Raw genomic sequence first — 20082 nt, forward strand, 5'->3', positions numbered from 1 at the left:
TCAATTCATTTTTTTTATTTACTTTAAAGTGCCTATGACAGCAAAAAGCATGTTTAGTTCATATTTCACACTGTATTTTATGCTCCTGAATAAAATGGACCACTTGGATGTGTGTGAAAGCGATCGATTTATCTATTAATTTTTTTTTTAAACCCGCGCCATGAAAATGAGTGACTACCTGGATTGAGGAAGAATGCGAATGTGAAGTCACCCGGGTCAGCATCTCACAATACAGCATTGCTTTATAGCATGCAGATGGATTGCCGATTCAGCTGATTTTGCGGATTAATTTGTTTATTTTTCGCATCATGCCAGCCAAATGTGCTGTAGGTTTTTGTTGCTGCACCAGAGAGAGGCGTGGGACCCTTTTTGGGTTTCAAAAAGTTCCCGTTCACTGCAGAGATTGGCCAAAACAAGTGTGACACCTGTGGGACCACTGGACTTATGAGAAAGTGAATAAACTTTATTATATCAAATACTGGGATCATGGCACACTTTTTAACAAGGAGGTGGCTTGCATTTTGTGGCTGACAGTGCTCCTTGTCCACTGAGAAGGCTACTCGGCTAACGACCGGCGGCTTGTCACACAGCCCCCTCGGTCCTTTTTTGCATGCCCGCCGAGAGCGCGCTATACTCTGTTTATGCTGATGCAGCTCCCCGCTTTTGTCTGTTGTTCTCAATATTGTCCGGACTTCAAGCCCCCTCTGCCCTTTTCATGTGCCCGGCAATAGACAACTATCCTCGGGATGGGCTCGGGCAGCCACTCGCTCCTCCGATGTCGGCCGGTTTGTCCGGCAGTCATTCTCCAGCTTCTTTCCCGGCAACGAGCACTACTGCCGGCAGCAGGGGAACGACGAGCCGAAACTTGCTCGCCACCAGAAGCTGGCCGATCGGTGAAGGCTGTCACCCTTGCCGCCGTGTGTGCCATGAGTTGGGGTAGTTTTGTGCTATTTTTCGTAAGGCGAAAAAGAGTGGAACAGTTGCTCGGCGGTCATTCTCCAGCTGCCTCCCCGGCAATGAGCACTCCTGCCTGTAGCAGGGGAACGACGAGCTGTAACTTGCTTGCCGCCGGGGGGTTGGCCGATCGGTCAAGACAATCAACCCCGCCACCGTGTGACATGACCCGGGGTAGTTTTGCGTGATTTTTCGTTTCCGAAAGCAAGAATAAGACTTGGAAATGCTGCTCGTTTCAGGTTAGCATGTCGTCTAGCTGTCAAGCCTCCTGTTTTGTTTACGCTCTTTTCTCTGTCTCCGATGCAGGGACAGAGAAATGGCAAAAGCCGGACTAACACGGTGGCATAAAATACCATTCAGCAGGTGCAAGAAGTTGACTGACCATTATGCAGTAATTTTGCCATGTCGTACTAAATAAATGCATTTTTAATATTTCATATTTCATTTAGCACAAAACTGTTATTTGTCATGACCACATGCTTTATTTAGCAATTCAGGAAAAATACTTACATAAAAAGAATATTCTGTTAAAAATATTGGAGTATAGCGATAAAAACAATGATGACATTTTGCTGCTCTCTGTCGCATTTTCTCTCGTTATGAATCTTCCCCCTCAATGGGCTGAATTTTAAATCAGATGAAATCGTGACCCTGCCGACGCCATCCTCCAACTGGAGATGCTAGAGCGCTATAATGTCAGGCGGGGCCAAACGGCAGATTAAAAGACTAATTTCTCGTCATCTGCGAGACGATGGCGCCGTAATGTCGAAATCGCATAAGTCGAGTACGTCGTAACGTTTATGACGTACTCCACTTACACGATTTACGCGATTCTCGCCGAAACTAGTAAACCTCTTTACAAGGCTATTACAATCTCTCGTACTCCTTAAAATAAGCTTTGCTGTTTTCTTGTGCAACAAGTGGAATCAATTGAGAGCCAGGCGAGTGGGCTGACTCCTAACGGCGATGAAGCCAAGCGAAGTCGTTCCCAGCCGGTGTAAACGGCGACTGGCAGAGGGGGTGTGGAAGTCGCGGAAAAAAGAGGAAGTGGTTGTGCCATAAAATTATTGTACTAAACCACATCAAATGCACATCTATGCATTTAAATACTACAAAGTACTTAATTTGTATACTGATCACTTGTTTAAACTCCAAACCAATCACACATGGGCTCAAATGCACTGAACTCTGTAGCAACGTTGCTTGCTGTTTTGATTGCATCCTCACAAGAGGACTAGGTTCTTCACACTATTCAGTTGGTAAACTTTCGGTCTTTTAACCATAAACTGAAAATGCAATTTTAGCTATTTTCGGCCCCCAATTTTTGATCACATTTCCACTTTTCAGTGATAGCCGTTTCTGTTGTCCTTGTGCTTGCTTTGCAGTTTTGTGTGCCTCCATTTTCATGACATGGCACTAGATTAGTTCCATATCTTATACGCACTTTTTGAAAAGTTTAAGCACAACAGTCTTTTGATTTTGCTTTTGACATCATTTTAGACATATTGTACTATTTTAATCAAGCTCATTATATCGTGATTATCTTGCATCCATTTACTTTGTACTTTAATAGTTGCTCTCATTATGGTCGTGGATGAGAGTATTTTGCGAATTGTCTACCGCAATAGACACCTTACGCTTAAAAGAGCTTTTGTCTTCTTTAATTAAAATAAATAATTAAATAAAATAACACAAACAAAAAAATGTGAAAGGTTAAGTACTGTGGGTTGGGACAACGCTTGGACAGTGCCATCAGCAGTGATATCATGCAGTGCACTTTTCTGATATTTTATCGTTTGGTACGCCTGTGGCTACTTACCACAAACAGGTCACAGAGGTCAGGTCTGACTCTTTCCCGCTGAGTGTGTTCCATTAAAGGAGCCACAGGCAGTAATTTGAAGCAGAAATGCCACCAAGCATTAAAACATTCCACTTTAAAGTGGAGAAGATTTCAATGATCGTGTCTTCTGATAAAATTGGACTCCATTCAGTCTTGACTGATTTATTGCTTAAAACATTCATCAATAAATGTTGAGTCGTTTTTGAAAAATAACAGATTTTATGCCCAGTCTTGTTACAAAGTTTAGAGCTGCTTGTAAGAGACCTGAGGTCAGTAGCTATATTTGAGGGAACTGTAATAAAGACAGAGGCCCATTGAACACTTCACTGACAGTCACCAGAACGAGAGCAGAGCTTTTAAGGCTGACAATGTACATGCCCCGGTGGAGCGTTAAGTGGAAGCAGATGGGCTCAGGCCAAGGTGAGTTACTGCCTAACAATTGGACACAAATTCACGACTCCCAAAAAAATCTAACATATTGAGCATGTCAGCACTAGAACCTTTGAGAGGGGATCTAATGGGACCATTAGATTTGTGTTCAACATTATATTTTGGTCAGAATATGAGGCTTTTCTTTAGAACTTGCGAAGTAAAGCTAGCTATCTCTATCAGCTCAATGCAAGGGCGTAGGTTTGTATCAGGACGGTAGTGACATAACACTACCAACTTTTCAGGATGCTCAAACTGTCCCCAGCAACTTTTAAGCAACCTTATTTGCATTATATTATGAGTTCAGTTATATACTGTAGGTTATTTAAATTGTCGTCCATAATGTTTTAAGGATAGAATAGAACCTACCTTTATTAAGTGAATTATCTTTATTATGTTGAGATTTACATTTATCCCTTTTTACTTGCTGAATGTGCCGGTCCATTTCCTCCACCCATCAAACGCACGTTTGATTGGTTGATGACTTGACCAATTGTTTCGTTCAAAATATGTGTCGTTCTGAACATAAGTGAACATATGTGTGTTACAGCTTTACAAATTGTCAAAAGTGAATGGTAAATGGTGTTATACTCATATAGCGCTTTTCCACCTTTCAAGGCGCTCAAAGCGCTTTACACTATCTCACCATCCACCTACTGGTGACGCAGCACCAGTAGGTGGATGGTGGCTTGCTCCAGACCAATGAGACCAGACCAATAGCTGCTCTTAACCAAATGCCGGGGAAGCTTTTTCAAATGTAGGAAAAACAAACTACGAGAGGAAAATGTCGACCGTCTGGAAATATTTCATCATATAATCTCCGTCAAGTACAATGGCTGCATGCAAGATTAGCGGCATGAAAGTTTGCGGCCAGTTTCAATACCTCGAATCTGATAAAAAATTTAAAGATGAAACGTGAATGAACACAGAGAGTTTGAGGCCACAACAGCAAAAACTGCTACTAAGAGAAAGGGAGCTGGACCAGAGCAACAAACCCTGGTCAGCTCAATTTGTCTACTTTTATTGTCTGTTACTGAGAGAAAGGCCACAGTAATTTGAGACCTGTTTCAAAACTCAAAAGTGCTGTAGAAGGAAGCAAAGTAAGCTAAGCTAAGCGTGTGTTGCTGCTGGTGCACAGAGAGAGAGGCTAATAGACAGGATGCTGTGGTCAATTATTATTATTTAAGTTGCACTGTTTGGCCTTTGAGAACCAAAACTCAGGGTGTAAAAAAGTTTATTCGTTATTCATTCATTGTATTTTTACTTTCTTACTGTTGGGCTATTATACATATTTTAATTTCACGAATTTAGCACTGTTTTGGCCTTTGAGAGCCAAAGGTTCATTTAACTATTGTCACCCATACCAGGTATGCAATAAAAAGTTCTACTGGATTCACTTTGTGTACACATATATATATGTATAAATATAAATTTCAAACAAAGTGGTATCGGTATGGTATCGGTATTGGCCGATACTGCACAGCCACATATTGGTATCGGGGCCAAAAAATGGTATTGGTTCAACGCTATGAAAAACCACAATTACCTTGTTTGCTGTCTATCAAGCTGAATAATTTCAAGTTTAGTGAGGACAGAACACTTCATATTAATAAAGTAAAGTTAGAAAAAAAAAACACGACTGGACACAAAACCGCAGATGAGACTCTGATGTCGTAAAGTCGAAATCACGTAAGTTGAGCGCGTCGTAACCCGGGGACTACCTATACTTTGGTTTAAGTCTAGGAGCGCTTCAGTGTCCCCCAGAAGAGGACCCATTTGTGGATACCTCCACGTTTTTTGTGTGTGTGTGTGTGTGTTTTTTTTTGTTTTGTTTTTTTTTATAAAGGGACTTGCACTTCAAAATGTTTCTTTAGTAGTTTTTGAAAACAAAGGTTTAAATTGATGTTGTATCACCTAAACCAATACACATTAAAGTTAGTACACAGAAAGCAAATCCAGATTTATTTTGCATTGATCCCTTAGCCTATCAATGAATTAATTTCATATTCGGGAAAAATGTAGCCCTGACCCCTCTCCAATAATCTGTTTGGTCTTATTAATATCCTGTACCCAGCAAAAAATGTGCATGCATGTTATGTTGTTTTATTGCCCCTACCAAAGCTGAGACCAAACCTACGCCCTTGGCTCTATGGCATTTTCCTTAAAATGGTAGAAATAATTAAGACCAATTTTCTCAAGGTCAGACAGTCATCTGATAAATTGTGCTGAACTGCGAGCTCAAAGGTCACTGCTACTGAACAAACACAGCAATTACAGAGATCAGCAGTGTTTTACACCAAAGCAGCACAAATGCATGCATCACTGAAAGGCATTTGAACACGAGGCCAAATGACTCGTGGCTTATATCTCACAATAATTACGAAAGTTAAATGCACATTCAACATGTTGTGTTCAACTGGAAAAAGACTGAAAAGGCATGGATCAATGTTGACTCTTAAAAGAAAACGATTTATTATAGATGAGGACATTATTTAACAAAACTATTGTGAGGATAATTGATTTTTCACCTTGACAAGGTTCTTAAAATGTTTTTTCTTTGTCACCATATTACAGAAAGGTATGCCTATTTCTAACGTGGAGTAATCTGTGGTATTTAAGTTTCGTTGGTTTGAAATGAACTCTCTGGCTTACCTATATTGACAAAACTCATCACCATGTCTGCATCATTGAGAAAGTTGTTGTCATGTGCCGGCGTCAGAGCTGGGCTTTGACCCAATAGAGGAGCCGCTCGGTAGGACTGGGCCACACGAGAGTATCCCACATGATGAGGACTGTAGTAACCTTTCCTGGAGTGCCCTTGAACCTTGGCAATGTGGCTCTTCCCTGCACCTTGCGGCATCGCCTCTTCCTCCACAGCCATGGCGTTGTAAAGGTCGAGCATGAAAAGCGGAGCGGAGGACGCCTGTTTCCCAGGAGAGAAGGGCCTTGGGCGGTGAGGCAAGCCAAGGATGGAGAGGATCTCCCTCTGGATCTCCCGTCGCTCGTGATTGCGCAACTTCCTGTAGATAAAACTGGAGTGCACATGGTTGTCACTGAAGGCGCAATGAGCACAGGATAGAAAAGTCAAGCAGCTCCAAGTAAGTCCAAGCACTGCACGGCTCCAAGGGGACATGTTGCTCACTTTAGGCTCACAAGTTCAACTACATTGCCCTGTGTTGAAGACCTTGAGCAGTTATCCAGAGTGGAATCTTGGGCACATGGAGGAAGCAGCACAGCGTCCAGACTGGTAGCTGGTTGAAATTGAGAGAATACGAATGAGGTATCAGCTTGCAGTTAAAGCGGCACCCCTTCTCCTTTTCCTGCTCAACTTTGAAATCATCCACAGTTCATCCAAAGCCTAACTGACTATTTATGGACTTGTGACAGTGTCCCTCACCTCACGCCTCTTTGATGAAGATAAAAAAAGAGAGAGAGAAACTTTTAGCTACGCCCAAAAATGTTGGGAGGAGTGTCCCGTTGATTAAATTGTAGTAGAAGAGTCAACTTTTGCCCCTGCACTCACTTTTCTCCCCCATAGAGAGAGAGAGAGAGGGAGAGGGGGGGCATGTTACCCTCTGAGAACATCCCACCCTCCAGTTTTTGTTTGTGCATCCACCTCTAGAGGCCGCAATAAAAATGTCACAACCCCGCTCCCACAGTGAGCGTGTAAACGGAGACACTTGAAATTCGAGAGCCTTTCCTAACGAATAGTGGCCGAGCCTTTTAATCACTTCGACTTATTCAAGTCACTGTGGCTGAAGCATTCACACATAATGCATAGGACACACGTCTTATACAGTATAAGACTACTACTAATACTAAAAGCTATGAGAAAGGCTCCAATGAGATGTTAAGCAATATTTATTGCGTGTTAACAGATATTACTACAAGTGTGCTATCTTATCTGAACACCGCTACTGTGAAAGGGCAGCGCCAAAATAAAATAATCTTTATTTAAATTCTTACAGAACACAACAAAAACAGGAAAAAAAAAAAAGAAAGCTACTATTGATACACTTTATTCAGCGGAATAGGACTGCCTTAATTTACTGAAGGTTAAAATACATTTCAAGTGCTGCTCGAAGGTGAAACAAGTTTTGATGATAATGAACAACAGCTCCATCTAGTGTGAAATACAGTCCATCTAGAGCAGTGCTTCTCATGTAGTTCCTGTTATTTTAAAAAATAAAATTGAATAAAATCAATAAAATAAATTAAAATTGATTATCATCAGCAACTCAGAGCTATGGTGTTAAATCAAGGCCAAAAGTGTTGTAATCTGGAAAAATAAAGAAACGATTGAAAAAAAATGAAACAATGTTTAAGTTTTATTCTTAAATCTTTCAAAAGGGAAAAAAAACGTTTTGGTGTTGTCAGTTACAAAGTTGATATTTTCAGGTTCAACATTTTTTTTCCCACTTTCAGATCTTATTTTTTGAGTTTCAAAAATTTTCCCACCCACATTCAAATCTTTTTTTCACTTTCGAATCTTTTTTTCGCTTTCAGATCTTTTTTTTTTCCCCGTTTCAAAACTTTTGGCAGTGTGTTAACACGAGGGGGCGCGGCCTCGACGAGAGGCTTGTTGACTTGAGAGACTATCAAAGGAACCCGCAAATGATGCTGGCTTCTGGAAACGTGGGTATTTTTGATGAATTATCATTCCACTCTCTCGCTCCACTTTATTTTCTTGATACCTATAGTTAAAAAATGCTAAAGGGTGAGGGGGGATTGCTTTGTCTTTTGTAACTCTAAACGACTCTTGGTCAGTTTTGATGAATTAAAATTGGGAAATATGCCAGGTTGTCGACTTTTACCTAAAGAAACGATCTGTCTGAAATCCAGTAGAAAACACAAACGCATACCTGTCAACCCGAGGCTGTTGGCAATCTTACAAAAATACAACATGAAACTAAAATAAAACTCAATTTTTAAAATAATATGAATTTATTGGTAATATTGTAACATATAACCTGGTGCAATCAAAGAACAATCAATATCTTCAGCTACATCATTAATACTAAAATATATCAGTGACTTATGTTATAATTGTATGTAGCACATTTGACAATTTCTATCATGTCTTTTTGGCTGCACTTCAGCTCGCAATTGTTTGACTTGAAGGTAGTTTGTTAGTGTGTTCAATTATAAATGAAAAAGGTCAAATGATAAAATTAACTTATCGATGCAATCTTTGAGTCAGGGAACATTTCTTTTGCTAATTCTGAGAAGTGATCAGCAATAGTTGCGGGCAAATTTTGTTCAGCAACAAATTAGCAGAATAAAATCTCTTTCGTCACTTTTCATTCTGCAGACTTCATCTTTATGACCAGTGTTGTTAATCTTACATTTTAAAAAGTAATTAGTTACAGTTACATTTTTTTTTCTCCCACAAAGTAATTGAGTTAGTAACTCAGTTACCTGAATGTAAGAGTAAGCAGTTACTTGGCAAAGTAACTGGTGTTACCTTTCATATTTAAAAAAAAAAAAAAAAAAAGTAACCTTTGCTATGTTTGGAAGTAATTTAATGTTGTGAATCAAGTGTTAAAGTTGTTAAAATTGTTGCCGTTTTTGCATTAGTTCCCTTCTGTCTACTTTCGACGTGAAAGTTTTAAAACTGTTACATCATTTAAAGATAGATTCAAGTCAAGATTTTGCCGATTTAGGAGTATTTTAGATAAAAAGTTACTTAGGTTCGCTAGGAAGGTTCACTATAACAGAGCCTTTCTGACAAGTCTACTGCTTTAAGATTGCAACCGTTTAGTAACCCCACCGAGTCTGTCATATCGCATGTAGTTCTATATGCATGGGATTTCTAGGCGTAGATTGTAGGCTGTTGGCTACAGTCAGGAAATATTGGGAGGCATATAGCCTAGCATCACATTTGCTGCAGCGGTCACAACAAACACTCTTCTCTCTCCGTGTTTCTGACTTGTCCCGCGTCATTCAACAAATGTAGTAACCTATAGTAACGCACATTGTCTCGTTGCCGAAACAGTGACGAAATCCGAACTGAGAAAAAAAACATTGCACGAAAAACGTGCAGATTTTGTACGTACGGCGTACACATTGAAAAATAAGTGCTCACTTGTACAAATTACACCGAAACCGTACAATTTGACAGGTATGCGAACGCAGCGTTGCATCTTTTTTGTTCGTTTGTACTGTAATATTTTTTGTTTGTGCTAAGATCTGAAAAGTGAAAAAAACCTTTGAACATGAAAATATCAACTTTGTAACTGAAAAAAATCTAAACTTTTTTTTTTTCGCTTATGAAAGATTCAAGAATAACACTTAAACATTCAGTTTCAAATATATTTTTTTTTCAATCGTTTCTTTTTTTCGAATTACAATACATTTGGCCTTGATTTAACACCACACAGAGCACAATATGCCGAACAATGTGACTGAAAAAACAAAAAATAATTTACCAAAAAACAAGTGTCATTGCACAGAAGGAATGTTTTTATTTCTGCTGCAGAGTAGTTTTACCAAGCCATACATTTTACTTTTAAGTGAGTAGATTTGTAAAAAAACGCGACACTTACTCATCGACATTGGGCTACACTAGTTGTTAAATTTTTCTTCTTTATTCTATATATTAGAGTTTTTTTTTTCCCAGCAATGCCAGAAGTAGCTCTACCAGTTTCACCAATGAGACGTCGCAACAATAATTACATGACTCCATGATACCAATTAGGTTCATACTTGCCGCTCTACTATCACGCCGGCCTGCTGAATCACGTGGCGTCTTTAAAGCACCGTAAAAAAAAATGTGAGTATTTGACATAGAGCTTTGCCCTCAACATGACACCGATTGACCACGGAAAACCGGAGATATGATCCTTTTAATTTCATAATAGGATCTATGAAGGAAATAGTCACTACACCATAAAAAAGGATTTTTGTGGGTAGTAATTACCCACATAGCAGACCGACGTTGAAAAGATGTTGGATCAGTATTCCGCTGTTGATCTTATATCAATCATATATCGAATCAGCGTCACTTTTGCACCCTCAATTAATGTTGTTTCAACGTTGAAATCCTTACAAAACCTAAACGTCATTTCGACCACTAATAATATTGGAACAACGTTGAATCAATATTATGTTTTCGACCAAAACAACCGCTCATCCATAATTCAATGACTTTTCAATCATATTTCCCGGTCAACAATAAATCAACTATTTGTCAACATTAGTTCATCAACATTCATCAACAATAAAATGATGTTAACCCAACCATCGCCTGACATACCATAGAACAACGTTGTTTCAACGTCACTTGATGTCGAAAATTTTGATGTCAACCATACTGATGATTTTGATGGAAAATCAAACTTTATTCGATGTCGGTCTGCTATCTGGGTATGATCCATATAAATTGTACTAAAAGTATTTAGGTAAGCAAATGAACTGTATTAAATTGGTTAAAATGAACTCTCTTTACCCGATTTTAATCAGTAAAAACTTCAACTTGAACAAACTGAAAGGAGGGCCATTTCATTTGGCAACTGCAACTTGGATGGCATGGTACAGTAGCAGGTAACTATGAAGTTACTGTTTCTTTTAAATTTGACAATGCGAAAACATTAACAAGCCTGGCATTCTGTGTGTTAAATTAAGAAGCCCCTGTAGCAAATTTTTTATATATTTCATTCCTGACTTCCGAGAGCCATTTCTGATGGCTAGCTAACAATGTTCTTCAGAGCATAGCAACACAACTAGTTGGAAATAATGTGGCTTAATTTGAACCATTAACCTTATTTTCTAGTTAACTTTTCAGTTACAGCGTACAGTATTGTCTAATGTTTTGCCCTTCAGTATAATTGAGTGGTACAGTGCCTTGCAAAAGTATTCGGCCCCCTTGAACCTTGCAACCTTTCGCCACATTTCAGGCTTCAAACATAAAGATATAAAATTTTAATTTTTAGTCAAGAATCAACAACAAGTGGGACACAATCGTGAAGTGGAACAAAATTTATTGGATAATTTAAACTTTTTTAACAAATAAGAAATTGAAAAGTGGGGCGTGCAATATTATTCGGCCCCCTTGCGTTAATACTTTGTAGCGCCACCTTTTTGCTCCAATCACAGCTGCAAGTCGCTTGGGGTATGTTTCTATCAGTTTTGCACATCGAGAGACTGACATTCTTGCCCATTCTTCCTTGCAAAACAGCTCGAGATCAGTGAGGTTGGATGGAGAGTGTTTGTGAACAGCAGTCTTCAGCTCTTTCCACAGATTCTCGATTGGATTCAGGTCTGGACTTTGACTTGGCCATTCTAACACCTGGATACGTTTATTTTTGAACCATTCCATTGTAGATTTGGCTTTATGTTTTGGATCATTGTCTTGTTGGAAGATAAATCTCCGTCCCAGTCTCAGGTCTTGTGCAGATACCAACAGGTTTTCTTCCAGAATGTTCCTATATTTGGCTGCATCCATCTTCCCGTCAATTTTAACCATCTTCCCTGTCCATGCATATCGTTTTGCATTGTGGCCAAAAAGTTCAAATTTGGTTTCATCTGACCAGAGCACCTTCTTCCACATGTTTGGTGTGTCTCCCAGGTGGCTTGTGGCAAACTTTAAACAAGACTTTTTATGGATATCTTTGAGAAATGGCTTTCTTCTTGCCACTCTTCCATAAAGGCCAGATTTGTGCAGTGTACGACTGATTGTTATCCTATGGACAGACTCTCCCACCTCAGCTGTAGATCTCTGCAGTTCATCCAGAGTGATCATGGGCCTCTTGGCTGCATCTCTGATCAGTTTTCTCCTTATTTGAGAAGAAAGTTTGGAAGGACGGCCGGGTCTTGGTAGATTTGCAGTGGTCTGATGCGCCTTCCATTTCAATATGATGGCTTGCACAGTGCTCCTTGAGATGTTTAAAGCTTGGTAAATCTTTTTGTATCCAAATCCGGCTTTAAACTTCTCCACAACAGTATCTCGGACCTGCCTGGTGTGTTCCTTGGTTTTCATAATGCTCTCTGCACTTTAAACAGAACCCTGAGACTATCACAGAGCAGGTGCATTTATACGGAGACTTGATTACACACAGGTGGATTCTATTTATCATCATCGGTCATTTAGGACAACATTGGATCATTCAGAGATCCTCACTGAACTTCTGGAGTGAGTTTGCTGCACTGAAAGTAAAGGGGCCGAATAATATTGCACGCCCTACTTTTCAGTTTTTTATTTGTTAAAAAAGTTTAAATTATCCAATAAATATTGTTCCACTTCACGATTGTGTCCCACTTGTTGTTGATTCTTGACAAAAAAATTAAATTTCATATCATTATGTTTGAAGCCTGAAATGTGGCGAAAGGTTGCAAGGTTCGAGGGGGCCGAATACTTTTGCAAGGCACTGTACCTCCCTGCCAGTTCCCAACTGGCAGCAGCAGCTAACGTAACTGTTTACATTGAATGACAGTAATGACGGCAACCAATAGAGGCCACCACAACTCGGATTAGATAATATGTACGTATTAAGGAACAACTCATCAGCAAGCTATCCAAGTAGAGTAGAGAGACATAGAAAACAGACTGGATAGGTGCCGTCGAGGACTGGTGTTGGTGACCACTGCTCTCACATGTTTAATATGCTAAAACATAGCACTCCTGTGGGGTTCAAACATCTATGGTAAGGCATTTTTGCCTTATTTGTATTTCAAACTGAAAGATGCTTGATGTACTGGTAAATCACTGTTTGGTTAAAACTTCTTAAACTTATGTTATTTGCATTTTACTTATTTTGGACTGATGCCCTCATGTTCTTCACTCATCAGTTAATACTGTACTCTTACTATGATGAAAATGTCAATTTGTTAAATGTTAAATTTAATGACCAAATTGTCAAAAAAACAAACAAACAAAAAAAAAAACAGTTGACAGTTAAATGTTTCTCTTGTGCATAACGAGTTTTTGGTAAAACAAACCTCATCTATAGTAGGAATAAAGTTTATTTTAATTAGTATTTATTTAAAAATTCAGTAAAATATACAATAAAGATACACAAAATTTACTAGTACATACATACAATACACTTGTATTCAACTATTCAAACTATTTTCTCCGCTAGAGGGCATTCATTCTCTTTAGACAAATGATGCTTCATTTCTGTAATTCTTTTTCTCTCTAAGTGACGTCTTAAATGATTTGGCTTGATGATGTCAGCTACTAACATTTTTAAACACAGTAAACATGCTGGTCTTTCCTCGTCTCCCACTGTATTAAAAGTGAAGCCAAACGCTACATATGCGTTATCATATTTCCTCGTCATAGCTTTCAGGAGACATCTCTGACATCCCTGTCAAATATTTTTTCAAACCGTTGCTTTGTTCAGGGTTTGTTCAAAGCACTTCATATCTCCTGCTTTTTGCTGTGTGTTCTTGTTTGGTGCAAAGGTACTACACACACTCTGAAAATGAGAGCGCCAGTGCCACCCACTGAGTGGATGTAAAATTACACCTTATTATAGTATGATAAAAACATGTGTTCCCCGAGGTCACATGCACCCCTCGGGGGCAGCGCCCAACTGTTTGAGAAAGACTGATCTAGTGTGAAATACAGTCAAACACGTCTCTTCAGATTTTCAGTGGAATACGCTAAGAATCTCCCATCTCTGGCAGTAAACCAGGGGCAGAGGTGGGTAGAGTAGTCAAACATTTTATTCAAGTAAGAGTAGCGTTACTTCAAAATAATATTACTGAAGTAAAGGTAAAAGTAGTCATCCAAAAAATGTACTGAAGTACAAGTAAAAAAAAATATTTGGTGAAAATAATACTCAAGTGATGAGTAACATTGTTTGTAACTGCTTAAGATGTCTGACTTTTTTTTTTAAACAAAGGCATTTTTTTCTCAGCACAAAATTATCTATATGAACTGGTATTATTATACTGTTCAGTATAATATTACAAAACAAACATAACATAATTATAATAGAAAACTAATTTAATGTAGACATATATTTTTTAGGTTACATTTTCATGATGCACAGCATGCTGCTGCTTGTGCTGGGGGCAGCTGCTGGTGCCTGCTGATGGTGACTGCTGACTGTGGCCACCGGTACCGTCCATTACTATCCTTTTTTATTTGCTGCTCTTGTTCCATGACTTAAATCACCCAAAAATGTATATTTTCATATTTTAATGAGGATAGCATGCAAACAATGGCAGAAGGGGGAAAATTAAGTAGGTGAATCCTCTGCAGAAGGAGACTTAAAGAGCAATTGAAACCAATTTTCACCAACAATTTAAGTCAGGAGTGTGCCCAATCACTGATAAGTGGTTTAACGCTGCCCTGCCCACTATAAAACAAACACCTGGTAAGAAATATCTTGAGAAGTTTTGTCTGATGTGCATCATGGCTTGGTCAAAAGAGCTGTTTGAAGGCCTGCGATCAAGGATTGTTGATTTGTATAAAAGTGGGAAAGGATTAAAAAAACATCTCTAAAAGTATGGATGTTCATCAATCGAGACTCAGAGAAGTTGTCTACAAATGGAAAGAGTTTGGCCTCGTTGCTTCTCTCCCAAGGAGTGGCCGTCCTCCAAAGATGATGCCAAACGTTCAGCGCAGAATACTCAGAAAGGTAAAAAAAAAAAAAAAAAACCTAGAGTGTCTGCTAAACACTCACAGAAATCACTGGCACCGTCCAACATCTCTGTGCACACATTAACTATATGTAAAACTATGGTTAAGAATGATTTTCATGGGAGGACTCCACGGAGGAAGCCACTGCTGTTTAAAAAAAATATTGTTGCTCGTTTAATGGTGCAAAAAGCACTTGGACACTCCTCCGAAGTTTTGGCAAAATATTTTGTGGATTGATAAAGCCAAAGTTGAATTGTTTGGGAGTAACACACAACATCACGTGTGGAGGAAAACTAGAACAGCTCACTAACATCAAAACCTCATCCCCACTGTGAAGCATGGTGGAGGGAACATCATGATTTGGGGCTTTTTTGCTGCCTCGGGGCCTGAACAACTTGCAATCATTAATGGAAAAATGAAATCAAAAGTTCATCAGGATGTTTTGCAGGAAAACCTGAGGCCGTCTGTCAAACAGTTGAAGCTCAAATGGATGGATGCTGCAACAAGACAAGGATCCAAAACACAGAAGTTTATCAACTTCAGAATGATTTCAGAAGAACAAAATACACGTTCTGGAGTGGCCAAATCAAAGTCCAGACTTGAACCTCATTGAGATGCTCTGGCATGACTTAAAGAGAGCGATTCATTTCAGACATCCCAGGAATCTGACTGAACTACAGCAGTTTTGTAGAGAAGAATGGGCCAAGATTAGTCCTGATCGATGTACCGGACTGATCTGCAGCTACAGGAAGCGTCTGGTTGAAGTTATTGCTGCCAAAGGCAGGCCACAAAATATTAAATGTGATGGTTCACTTACTTATTTTTCCCCCTTCTGTCATTGTTTGCATACTATCCTTATTAAAATATAAACACCTATAAATGTTTGGCTGGTCTTAAAGCACAGACTGTTTTTTCATCTGTGGGATTTTGACTAAGATCAGATCACATTTGGTGGGGATTTTATGCAGAAATGTAAGAAATTCCAAAATGTACATAGTTTTTCATACCACTGTATAAAATGTTGAAATTAGCATCATAGTTCACTGTGTAAACAGTGAACCATGATGCTAATTTCCCCAAATTGTTCAATAAAAAAATAAAATAGGATTTTCTTTTGTCAAGGGGTAATGGGTTATTAACACATGTACATGGATCAGAGCAGAAGCACAGCTCCTGGAATAGTATATTAGCATTGGCTAGCAGAGTTATCGGTGTTAGCTGCTGGAATTTTTTTTAACGTTTCCTGCATTGTTGTCAATTAGAGCTATTCTATGGTCCTTTAAAATTGAGATCCAATTAAATTTTCATAATGTACAGGGGTAATCCCATTGTCAGGCATTCACGGTTTCAGTAAAACGATACACTATGTTAAAGATGGCCAAAAGTTGACCTTCAAAATTGGAGTCTGGTGCTCTTTTCGGTTGCTAAGAGGTCCTCCACTTTGAGTTCGGAAGGTCTCAGGGACTTTTGGAAGGATTTGGGGCCGTGTCTTCATTGGCTGCGCATTAAATTTTTTCGTCGACCAAAAAGATGGCCTACAGTATCCGTTGCTTGTGACAAAGACAACTCAACATGAAAAAAAAAATGAAAGTTTTATTTGAATATCTTGAAACACAAGGTACAAAACAAAATAAGTATAAAAGGAAGTCATAGAAATACTTAACATCTAGTTAGAACTATAAATAAGAAAAATATTTACTACAGTAATGAAGGGCCCAATAAGTATCAAAACCAAAATTTCCCAGCCAATATTACAGTTCTTGATGTAATACCTTTCGGATTGTATAGAACATTAATTCAGAATGAATATTTTATTCACAATAGAATGCCTGAATAATTTTCTAAAGACAGCCAATTCAATATACTGTGATTATCCAGTCCCCAGATGTTTTTTTGCTATATAAACAAAAATGAAAAACACGTTCTACTTAGGCAAGGTGTGTGGCTTGAGGTGGTCACAGTTATTAACACGTCATAAGCGGTCAATTTAGGGCCCATTATGCAGCAATCCATCACTAGGGGGCAATATGGGATCATGTACCAGCCATACAACCCAAAGACAGATCCAGAGCGAAGTCAATAAAATTAACCATTGTAATGTACCATTTGCATTTTTTTCTATAATGATTTAAACTGTAGTACAATTTCTTGGTCATAACAAAATTAGACATATTATCATTGAAAACTATGGGATGCAACATAACTCTGCTGATGATCATTTACATTGGAGGGGGGGGAGTCTACACATCCCTGTTAAAATACCAAAATATTCCAATGTAATAAAATTATCTAAAAATGTTTTTTACAATTCAACTAATGATGTTTAAAAAAAGAAAAATACAGAGGAATATTAGAAATAATATTCAACAAGCTTATTATGCACACACACACCAATACTTGCTCCCTTACTTACTTCTCTGATCGGATTCGAATCGAATATTAACTTATCTATATATGGTATGTAGTATTTACAGTTTCTTATTTTTAAAAAAAATAGTTCCAACTCTGGTTGATTGTTAAGGTCGTCACAGAAAACCTCCAGCAAAATTTAATTTCGGGATCTGGTAAGGCCATTCTAAAAGGTTAACTTTTGGCGAAGCCATTTTTAATATCATCATTATCTGAAAGTTTTAATTCTATGGAACCCCAAAAGGGTCAATATTAAACAAACAAAAACAACCTTTTGAAATAAATACCCTTTGATAAATAACAGACGAATTGTCATATGGCCCTTAAATTGTAAAATAAGGTAATTTTATGAAAAGATTTTACTCGATAAAAGGCATTATACACACAATACATACAGTATGGCGGAGACAGTTAAGGGACTGGCTGGATGGATCGATCGTGGAGTCCGGTTAGCTACGCTAGCATTTTGTAGCATCGATTAACTGTTAGGTAAACTTCCAGAAAGCATCTAATCAAAAACACACTGCTGCTGAAATCCTCACTCAAGCTGAGATAAAAGCCTTTCATTACTATCCAACCGGTTCGGAACTTCTCTGAGTAACTCTGAAAGTGACACTACCAAATGTTAGCACAGCTAGCCAGATTCCACGATTCATCCAACCAATAAAAGGCCATTGTGGATAAAGACATGAAAAAAAATGACTGTGAAAAATGATTTTTATCTTGTAAAATATCATTGTGGTGGAAAATAACAATGAAATTAAAAAGCTATTGTGGAAAAAGGGATTTTGAAATAAAAAAAAACTGAAAAGCGCTTTTTATCTTATAAAATCTTTTTCATAATAATATTACCTAATCTTACAATTTAAGGCCATTTTACACATTTTTTTTTTTTTATCCAAGGGTATTTATTTCAAAATGTTTTGGGGTTTTTTTTTTGTTTACTTAATTTTGACCCTTTTGGTTTTCCATACAATTCCATTTCATCTTATAGACCGATTATCGGTATAAACCCTTTTTTTTTATTTTTTTTATTTTTATTTTTTTATAAACTGGCTTATTTCGGCTCAGATGCAGCCGCGCCTCTCTCTCCTGCCTGTTCTATCCTGCAGTAGTATTCACCCCGTTCTCTGATTGGTTAAATTTGAAGTTAAAATAAAGTCAAATTACGTATTTCTGTTATATTGAAATTCTATTTTATTGTGAACATTTTTTTAGGTTTTACAAGAGGTGCTACTGACAAGTCAAAACTGTTCTTGTCTTTGTTTTGTTCATTATACATAATAATGTTCATGTCATCATGAAAGATCAGGTTTGGTCAAAGGCAAATCTATTCTGAATCCGCAATTAGTATTTTTGACCTACAGGCGATCAAAAACTCAAGTAAATATACATTTTAAAATTTTATATATATATAATCGGTTATCGTATCGGTATAGGCCTTGAGGAGCAGGAAGCTATCGATATCGGTATTGGTTTCAAAAACTGGATATCATGCACCCCTGCTACTAATAATCGGTATTAGTAGTGGTCCTGAAAAACCCATATCGGTCGATCTCTAGTTTTGCGCCAACAGTAATGGCTATTTGGAGTGACTATCGTCCCAGTTCCAGCTGAAGAAAAATAGTCAAAAAAAAACAAAACAAAACATATTTCTCCTTTATACTTCACTTCAACAGTAGATGTGTTGATTTGTGGTTATGGAAAACATTATTTTATAGTCAAACATATGTACTGTTCAGAAAAATGGTCAAAAAGGAATTGCGCCGACTACTGACCATTTTCCTGCATGATTTTTAAAGACTCCATGTACTACATTTTTGCAAAAGTTCTCTGGGCTTTGATATTTAAGTTCTTATGAGTACACTAGATATTAAAAAAAAAAAAAAAAATTTAAAAACAGTGGGTGATTTTTGTAATGTGAAAAACTGGCAAAATCATGCTTTCGCAGTTGAAACTGATGTTCCTGAAGTCCATTTGACAGTCTCATGGCCCGTTTCCTTTTAATTACTAATTTTAAAGGCACGGCATACTTTTTTTTGTTGTGTCAAATTTACTACACTTGGCGATGAATATCTTGATTGAGTTCTATCGTATAAAAAACGCTCGTGAAATTCACAGCTTTTTGCAACTTTTCATTTTTTAAGGTCACAAAAAATTGGCATTTTAACAGATGTGTGTAGACTTTTTACAACGTATACTGCCGGAAGATATTTAAAGAAGGTCCATTTGTAACTGCACCAGAGGACATTTGTTAGGATGAGGTCTTCCTGAGAATGGCTGTTTGTTTTACACCAGTTTAACACTGGTGGACATTGTCAATAGTTTGGTCCTTTGCTGTAGTAGGATCGCCTCATCATGCTACCATAGCACAAGGATGGGTCACAAAATCCAGGCTGGCCAGGTGCACCGGGATTACCGCTTTTACCCTCTGCTCCGTTTAGACCAGGTGGTCCAGGCTGACCTGAAGTGCCTGGTTTGCCATACCCTGTAGGACCTACAGGACCTGTAAAGATAAACAAACTACTGTTTCAATATTAGCGACTAACATTTGTTTTGAAATTGTTTAAGCAGTATGTAGTAAATGGAATTAGCGTTTGTTATTGCTCCTTGTTTTTAGATGTGTTCATGCAGTCTTCTCATATTGCTTTTTGCCCTTTATTTTCTTTGTGTGAACAGCGCAGTAAAAAGTGTTGCTGTCATCAGTAATTTTGTTATCACTGCTTGATAATAAAGATTTAAAAGGAGGTTTGACACTCGTCATTTTGACAGTAAGTTGAAAGTAGATCATTTGTTTCAGTGTATACTTTATGCTTTTTGGGCTATTTTTTGTTGTGTTAAGTGTATTGCTGCCACACTA

The 20082-nt window shown here is 38.0% G+C and overlaps 2 protein-coding genes across 3 annotated transcripts in view; both read right to left on the minus strand.

Moving 5' to 3' along the window:
* bmp5 (bone morphogenetic protein 5) overlaps positions 1–17664 on the minus strand; it is a 39137-nt gene extending 21473 nt beyond the window's left edge. Inside the window, exons 1-2 of one of the 2 annotated variants that reach the window (XM_057848355.1) lie at positions 17618–17664; positions 5876–6474 (exon numbers count right to left, since the gene is read on the minus strand). In XM_057848355.1, the coding sequence (XP_057704338.1) occupies positions 5876–6356 (481 nt within the window). In that variant the 5' untranslated portion in view covers positions 6357–6474; positions 17618–17664. Of the gene's footprint in view, positions 1–5875; positions 6607–17617 lie in introns of those variants that run through there. The other variant, XM_057848354.1, reaches the window with a different exon arrangement.
* A 1798-nt stretch (positions 17665–19462) lies between these two features.
* The window catches only part of col21a1 (collagen, type XXI, alpha 1), a 74380-nt gene continuing 73760 nt past the window's right edge, over positions 19463–20082 (minus strand). The window contains exon 29 of the mRNA XM_057848648.1: positions 19463–19728. Within this exon, the coding sequence (XP_057704631.1) occupies positions 19541–19728 (188 nt within the window). The 3' untranslated portion in view covers positions 19463–19540. The remainder of the gene's footprint in view (positions 19729–20082) is intronic.

Source organism: Corythoichthys intestinalis, chromosome 10 (assembly GCF_030265065.1).
Source record: "Corythoichthys intestinalis isolate RoL2023-P3 chromosome 10, ASM3026506v1, whole genome shotgun sequence".
NCBI lineage: Eukaryota > Metazoa > Chordata > Actinopteri > Syngnathiformes > Syngnathidae > Corythoichthys > Corythoichthys intestinalis.